The sequence below is a fragment of the Phyllobates terribilis genome, unplaced genomic scaffold (genome assembly GCF_046119375.1).
Source record: "Phyllobates terribilis strain yellow unplaced genomic scaffold, ASM4611937v1 Scaffold_2__4_contigs__length_985480577, whole genome shotgun sequence".
Lineage (NCBI taxonomy): Eukaryota > Metazoa > Chordata > Amphibia > Anura > Dendrobatidae > Phyllobates > Phyllobates terribilis.
The window spans coordinates 845,611,393-845,620,050 of NW_027362762.1; the positions used below are offsets into that span (position 1 = coordinate 845,611,393).

At 40.1% G+C, this 8,658-nt stretch overlaps 1 protein-coding gene across 1 annotated transcript in view; it reads left to right on the forward strand.

Annotated features, from left to right (window-relative positions):
* Positions 1-8,658, forward strand: part of CIDEB (cell death inducing DFFA like effector b) — a 9,927-nt gene extending 1,269 nt beyond the window's left edge. The window contains exons 2-5 of the mRNA XM_073667834.1: positions 781-925; positions 3,872-4,021; positions 4,097-4,284; positions 6,041-8,658. Coding sequence (XP_073523935.1) covers positions 781-925; positions 3,872-4,021; positions 4,097-4,284; positions 6,041-6,173 — 616 coding nt within the window. The 3' untranslated portion in view covers positions 6,174-8,658. The remainder of the gene's footprint in view (positions 1-780; positions 926-3,871; positions 4,022-4,096; positions 4,285-6,040) is intronic.

Genomic DNA, 8,658 nt, shown 5'->3' on the forward strand with positions numbered 1-8,658 from the left:
CCACTTACAGAAATATGCCCTCTCTGATGGCAGTACTCACCTTCTCTGAGTAATGGTATACTGTCACGTAGGTGGGCTGGTCTCTTTAACCTGAAAAGACAGGATGACATGTTGGAGCTCCTTACATGCTTCTCTTTGACCCTAACTATTTTCCTGGAGTAGCACACCAAGTGGCAAGTGTTACTCACCCCTACTTGCTAACTAACTATGTAGCAGGCATTGTCCTCAGGCAGTCTTTCAGTTTTTTGTCTTTCTTTTTTGTTCTGTCTGGCTGCTAGTCTGTATTTGTCTGTTTTCTACAAGAAGAAGCACTACCCCTGAAGGAACGTGGCATACATATTAATCTATCAAACATTTATGTAAAAAAGGTTATAGCTGCAGAGTCACAGTATTTTATCCAGATAGATCCAAATGTATACAATATTTACAATGCAGTCATATAGACAATTTATGGATCTATCTGATACTGACTTTCTTTTAAGTATAAAGTATATTTTTTACCATTTACTTTTAAGTGTAGTAGCTTTTCAGTATCATGATGCAATGGGTCCAAATACAAGCCCTCTAAATGTAAGCTAAGGACACTTGTTCACATCTACATAATAGGAACCTATGCATAAGTGACAGCGTATGACTGTAGGTAACTGGCATGTCCAAACCCGTGTAACTCCCTAAATTTAATTTCTGCAAAGTTTTGTAATCATGTCTTAGTTAAATTACTTTTCCTGCAGACCCCATAAAGTGTCAGTAATGATGATGTACTCTACTTGTGTTTTCTAGGTCAGTCTCATCTGTAGGGTCAGAGATAACTCGGAGAGTGAAAACAGCCTCTGCACCACCACAGAGACCTTTCCGTGTGTGTAGTCATGACCGATCCATACGTAAAGGAGTAACTGCTGGTACCCTGCGAGAGCTTGTTGCAAAGGTGAGTTACAGATGTATTAGTCCTATTAGTGTTCTATCTGTGGTTTTCAAAGTTAGAACACATACCCATTATAATCTATAGTGTTTTTCAAATGGCTGTGATTTTGTTGCAGACCATGGCCCTGATTTTTCAATAAAGGAAATCTTCACGCCAGTCTAGATGAGGGCACGGGCTGGAGTATGAGGCTCCCGAGGAGTGTCTGATGATTGGTGTGCGCCTCTCCACAAATCTTACTCCAGTCCTTGCTGGAGTAAGATTTATGGCATAGTGGACACCGCTACTCATCATGAATTGATGAGTGGCAGTCACGCCGCCTCCATCCTACCCCACCTACACTCTGTAGAAATTAGACGATCATGGTGTGAGAATGCAAAAGTTACAACATTTTAGTACAACCTTGAGTTGTGCCAAAATATTGCTACTTTTCAAAGCTTTTTATTTTAGAATTCTTTTGTAAAACCTTTGATGAATCAGGCCCTGTGTGTCTGCAAAAATAACAGTGACAGATTAAAACCACCTACACTATACAAGTCTATGAGTAAGTGAAAAATCACGGACAGGACACGGATTACATGCATGTACTGTCCACTATTCATATTGCAAAAAATAGGAAAAGCTTTGCAATTTATTCATTTATTTTTTCATAAAATCACTGATGAAACTAATAGTAAAAACTGACACACTGACCCAACACTGATGAAAATCAATGACGCATGAATGTGGCGTTAGGGTGTGACATGTGTGTTAGTATCCATGATAGAGACAGTAAATTTCCCCATTTTCTAATTACAAACAATTTTTCCAGTTTTCTACATGGATTATAGCACATGTGTTTACACTGGGAGGTTTAGTAGTTAGTGTAACTGGAATCTCCATGGTCATTTAAACTGCTTTTGAAGTTAATACCATGTTTCGAAGGTGATGAAAGAAATTAAAATCCATTATCCATGGTGATCTAGTATTATTAAGAAATCTGCAGCAAGTCAATTTATGCACTAAAAGCATTTTAGGCCACGTTCACACGTTGAGTATTTGGTCAGTATTTTACCTCAGTATTTGTAAGCCAAAATCAGGATTGGAACAATCAGAGGAAACGTATAATAGAAACACGTCACCACTTCTGTATTTATCACCCACTCCTGGTTTTGGCTTACACATACTGATGTAAATACTGACCAAATACTGAATGTGTGAACATGGCCTAAAAGGGTATGTGTGCACGATCAGTATTTTGTGCAGAAATTTCTGCAGCGTTTCTGCACCTCTTGGCATTTGGTGCGTTTTGGCCATACGTTTTTGCATTACATAGGAAAAACGCAGGCATAAACACACAAAAGAATTGACATGCTGCAGATTGAAACGCACATGAAATCCTGCCAGGAAAATTCCTGATCATGTGCACAGATCTTCAAAATTCTCATACGCAATGATGGCATAAGGATTAACATGCGTTTTTGGGGCCAATTCTTTGCGGGGGAAAAACGCACCATGTGCCCATAGCCTTAGGGTTAAATCTGTGGCAAATCCACAGCAGAAATCTGTATGTAGATTTGGCCGTTGATTTATTTATTTTACTCACTTATATAGCGCCATTAATTCCACAGCTCTTTACAGACATCATCATCACTGTCCCCATTGGGGCTCACAATCTAGATTCCCTATCAGTATGTCTTTGGAGTGTGGGAGGAAAACAGAGAACCCAGAGGAAACCCACTCAAACACGGGGACCCCAGCGCTGCAAGGCTGCAGTGCTAACCACTGAGCCACCACTGCCCCATTCCCTGCTTTTTTTTTTCTGGTCAATTTATACCCTGAGCGGATGTACAGACATAAGGATCGCAGGAATGATTTTGATACCTCTTTGGTTGGTTTGCCTATTCCCTGAATTGCTCACAATTATAAGAGGAGTGACTCAGGTTACTGAGAATTTATCAGAGAAAAGCTGATAATAATATGATTAACTATGAGTCACCAGAGGAGAAATGTCATTATGTGACATCACTATTAGAAATTGCTCTTAGATATTAATTGACAATGCTACAGTTATGTTCAATAATGTCAATGTTATAATATGCAAATTAATCAATTGCATAATAAAAAAATAAACTGAAACACCCTTAGGGCGCAGACAGACGGCCATATTTTTCCGGCGAGGATCGCATTGCAGTGCACGGACTGGCCCGGCACCTCTCCTGTCCTGAGCGTGACAGCATGATGTATTTCTATGCAGATGTCACGCTCAGGTCAGGAGAGCCAATGGTCAGTCCTAGGATTGCGATGTGATCCTCGCACGAGAAATACGGCCGTCTGTCTGCGCCCTAAGGGTGTTTCAGTTTATTTTTTTATTATACAATTTATTAATTTGCATATTATTACATTGATATTATTGAACATAACTGTAGCATTATCAATTAATATCTAAGAGCAATTTCTAATAGTGATGTCACATTTCTCCTCTGGTGACTTATAGTTAATCAGGATTATCAGCTATTCTCCGATAAATTCTCAGTAACCTGGCTATTGGAAAAAGAAGTGTAAAACATGGAAACACAAAAACGAAAATTGGCTGCGTCCTTAAAAGGGTAAATTGGGCAACAGGTTTAGTACTTTATACAGTATTTATGTGTAGTCAATGTGGGCCCAAGAAAGAACTTCACATTCCAAAACAAGTCTGCCGTGCACTTTGTTGACTGCCCCAATTCTGTGGAAATGTGTTCAGGAGCACCCGCTTTGCTACTAATCTGTACTCAGTGTATAGGTCCGTGCTGTGGACTCATCTATAACTCACAAAAGTAAGGTCCAAGCAATGAATATGGATACATAGCAGTAACCTGAAAAGTGTTTTCTCACACGATTCAGGGTCCTCCAAATAAAGCACCAATAAAAGTTATGGCTTTGATAAATTTCTGTACATGATGAATAATTTTCACTTTTCCCCTCTGCCAGGCTATGGATGCCCTCTTTCTAACAGGTATTGTGACCTTAATATTGGAGGATGATGGGACATTACTGGATTCAGAAGATTTCTTTGACACCCTTGAAGATGGTTCCGTTATCATGGTTCTGGAAAGAGGACAAAAATGGAAACCAAAAAAGGTGTGAATATTATGACCAGAAACAATTTGCAGCCCAATTGAACCATTCTCTATAAATACCCTGTCTTTCTCACAGGGAGTGATGTCTTATTCTTTGAAACAAGAGAAACCAAAGAACAGTCGGGATATCGCACAAATCACATTTGATGTGTACAAGCTGAACCCTCGCGATCTGTTTGGCAGTCTGAATATAAAGGCCACCTTCTACGGCTTATACTCCATGAGCTGTGACTTCCAGTGCCTGGGACCAAAGAAAGTGATCAGGTCAGAAAGTAGGATGAATAGAAAACTATGTGAAAATGACTAAATAAGTTTCCAATTTCAATGGGATTTTTTAGGGACATTATTAGGTTTACAAATCTTTAAGAAGGGAATCAGTATTATGCCAAAAACAGCACCCCTTTACCAGGGTATTAGTGAGTGGTGCCAGTTAGTGGATGCCAACTACTGCATTTTTATGTCAGTGGATATATAAAGGGTAACATTTCTTTTGGATCCCGGTCAGACGCCTCTCATCCAGCCAAACCAGATCTCACACTTTGCACTGACGAGGGGCAGTACCCCGAAACACAGTGTCTGCAAACTGAGATTTTGGTTTTGGCTTTAATACTAAGTCATGTGGCACTAGAGTTCTAGTCCTCTTCCTCTCTAAAGAGACAAAGTGGGTATATAGAAACTCCCTTTAGTAAGGACAACAATACATGTGTATGTTGTGCAGATGTTTTTGAAGATTTGTTGCAGGTTTTATGAACTGCTTAGAGTGAAAAGCCGCAAAAAGAATTGCCATGGAGCAGAACTTTTTTTCCTAGTGTGTAGATGAGATTTAATCCATTTTATTCATTTTCTGCTACTTTAATAGCAAATCCATATGGAAAATCCACAGCAATGGCATATCATGTGTTGCCACCGTCCGTAGTAAGACAAGTATTGCGCCCTTTAACCAGTAATATTAGCTCCTTATTGTCGCCTTAAGGCCATGGCCCCACTATCAGTATTTGGTCAGTATTCGGTCAGTACTTTTTCTCTGGAGTGGGAGCCAAAACCAGATGAGAAACAATCAGAGAAAAGGAATAATAGAAACAAGTCACCAATTCTGAATTTTTCACCCACTCCTGGTTTTGGCTCCCACTCCTGAGAAAAAATACTGACCGAATACTGACCAAATACTGATAATGGGGCCGTGGCCTAAAACAAAATATATTGTCTCAGCGCTTCCTTTAGAAAGTATTAATGCCCTCTTAGTGCCCACTTAAAAAGTAATCATGCCCCCAGACCTCCAAAAGTAATAACGCCAACTTTGTGCCGCCTCCAACAAAAAAATTAAACTTTATACTCACCTAGTCCGAGCAACTGAGTCCTCTTCTCTATTGCACTGAGAATAGGCTGGCACAATACAGTAACATCCTTGAGCCACCTGCACCAGGACGCTGACATTTTATAGGCCTACAGCAATTTGCAGACCTTGAAAGTGAAGAGTGGTGGGTCAGTGAGTCTGTGGCATTTAGTTCAAAATGGCACGCGTGGAGATCCTGAGCATCCGGACTGAATGTTCACGGCTCTCGAACGTCAGTGGTTGCGTTACTTATTCCTTATGAGTGCAAAATTTAAAAATAAAAAATAAATTACTACTTTTTTTCTTTTGAAATTTGGCACCCCTTATAATTTTTGGCATGGTGCAACTTTTCCTGTGTCCCTCATTCCACACAACGCCACTGATCCTTAGAACATGCCAGTAGTGTTGGGAGATATTCAGATAGTCATTAATATGGGATTATTTTTTGTGTTTTTCTCAAACTGGGCTAGAAAAGCTTTTTATAATATAATGTGATTTCAGAAACAAAAATACCCTCTTAAAGGCAAGAAGCAGATTTATAACACAAACTTAAAGGACATCGTCTGTCGTCACTTGTTCATTTAGATATTACTGTTTTGATTTTAATGCTTGGAAATATTTCACCTTTGTGTCAAATTATGAGTATTTGTTGGATTTCTGATATTTCTGTAATGTTTTCTCTGTCAGGGAGTTTCTGCGAGTTTTGTCAGCAGCTTTGAATGGCATGGGGCGCTTGATGCTTACTGCCTCCGGAGTACTGAGACGGTTGCTGGAAGGTGGAGATCACTGGCAGAATCGTATCTGTGAATATGAAGGCTGAATCTGTCCACACCTCATATACTCTCATAGACAATCACTGGTAGAGTTTGACCCACTCTTTCCTTTTTATTGGCACATTGATAGAACGCTCCTTTTATTTTTTTTAAATGGAACTGACATAGGGCACCTATTAGAGTTGATCAAAATGATTCGTAGGACCCAGGTCCATTAGCCATGTTGGTAGTGAATAGCTGATGGACTTGTGCCCTGTGAACCTTCTCCTTCTTGACGTCATTCCCAGTGACTCTTCTGCTTTGTAGGCCCAGTTCAATATCATCATTGTGGGACAATGCACACATGACCTTGTGCTGAATCTACTAATCAGAGAAGGAGCCGAGCATGCCGGCAGGTAGGAGGAGGTTTGCACTGCTCTGGTCCGGCAGCAACAAACTACTGATGAAGTTGCTGGAACAGGGTCCTGCAAATGTTTTTGCTCAACTCTAGCACCGATAGAAGTGCACGGGGTGTTACTGTGCCTCCAATCTTCTCCCATTTCATGCAGAGAAATTGCAACATGTTGCATTAGAAGCTATATGTAGATTTTTTTTACAGAAACATTGGAGCAAGTTTACTAAGCTAAATGCACCAAAGTCTGGTTTAATCTGAGCTACAAACAGTCTTACGTGCCTTGTATCACATTTACTATGTGTTTAAGAAACTTTTTTCCTAACTCTCTTATTAAGGAGTCGTGAGTCGTGACCTACAGGGACGAGGCTTGTTGGGAAAAGGGGGTGACCTAAATTTGAAACCACAAAGTAAGCTAACTAATAGATGGTGTAAACTTAGCGAGGACAGTTAGAAGATGCACCAAATCAATTATTCTGCATGAGCCACTTTGATAAATTTGCTGCATTTTAATGGCTGTCCAGCCTGAGTTTGCACTGTCTAAATATTACACTGTTTTACTAAATCAGCCCCATTGAATACAGCGTAAAAAATAAGCAGTGCTCATGGAGGGCAACGTAAATCACTTGCCAAATCTTCATAAGAACACAGAGCATCTGCAGGCTAACATAAAGAATGACAGCTCCGTAATGTGTGAGGATCCAGCACTTATCACATTATTTGTGTAAAGGTTCATACACTTGATGGAGCATTGTATGGCGAAACACAGAGTCCTCTACAGTAGTGTTGAGCGAATTTGTTCGGCATTTCAAATTCAGGTTCATGTTCGGGGTTCCGACTTGTTCACCCTAACACGAACACGATAACATCTGCGTGACAGCGTGGCAAATCAGGCATGTTCGGTTAACACTACTCTACAGCCTCTACGCTGATTTCATTACCCCATAAAATAACAAAAATATGTCCTAATGACTGCTGGTCATTGTTATTTACCTATTCACTTTTTGACTATAAAATATATGCATGAATTTACATTGAGATGAAATAAAGTACATTTTATTAGCCTGTATGAAGCACTACAACAGGTACTGTATGTCCTCACAGGTTATATGTTGTATATGTTATGTTTATGTCAACTGATTCAGAACCACAGGCAGCATGGACCAGACATCGGTTGTTTTATTGCAGGCAGGTATGTATTACTCTAAAGATAAAACATATTTTGAAATGGTGGCCAGGACCATCCAACTCGGATGACAAGTCCAAGGGGCTGGAGGTCCCCTGTGGCTTCCCTAGACTTACAGGTCTCTTTCTATGTGTTGATAATGAAAGACCTATCAGTCCAGGCGAGTGCGTCAGAGAGAAGCCGGATGTCCTGCCTCTTGGACTAGTCATCCCACTCGCATCCTCCTCTGCTGCTTGTTCAAAGAATGTTATCTCAGAAGACTGAAATATTCTGGCTGCAATAATGGAGACAGTCTCAGATTCATGCTGTCAGTGGCCTGGGCGGGATTAATCCACTGATAGGTTCCCTTTAAGTGTAGCTCCAGTTACGATCTGACATTGGACAAGGAGCGTGCAGCATGAGAAGGCAACTGTGTGATACCAGTAGAGTAGACCATTGTGTCAGTAGAGTAGACCATTTTGCCAGTAGAGTAGACCATTGTGCTAAAGTCCTATTGCTAGTAACTCTCTAGTTGTCATATGATAATGCTGAGCACATAGTAGCTATTCTCTACTCCTGCCCTTGAGAACCTTCTGCTTATTCTGCTTGTTAAATGGCCACAGTGTGAATGCACAGCTATGCATTGCACTTATACCAACATATGCTCTGGCTCAATTCTTTTGGTCCTGCCCTTGAGAGAAGACAAGAGTTTACCTCCACTTTACGCTTATGTGAGTAATGTGACAGCTGGGCAGTAACTGTGTAGCATCCTTTTCTCTTCTCACAATGCACTACTAGCAGAATACAAACAGAATTATTAATTTCCCTCTAGATGTGAATGGAAAACATTGTGTAATTCATGCTCTTTACCATTTTACATTGAGTATAACTGTAATTTTGCGGTTTAAAATATGAAGTTTTCCTTTAAAAGTCAATAATGCTATGCTAATGTTCTTTAATAAATTATTGAAACGTG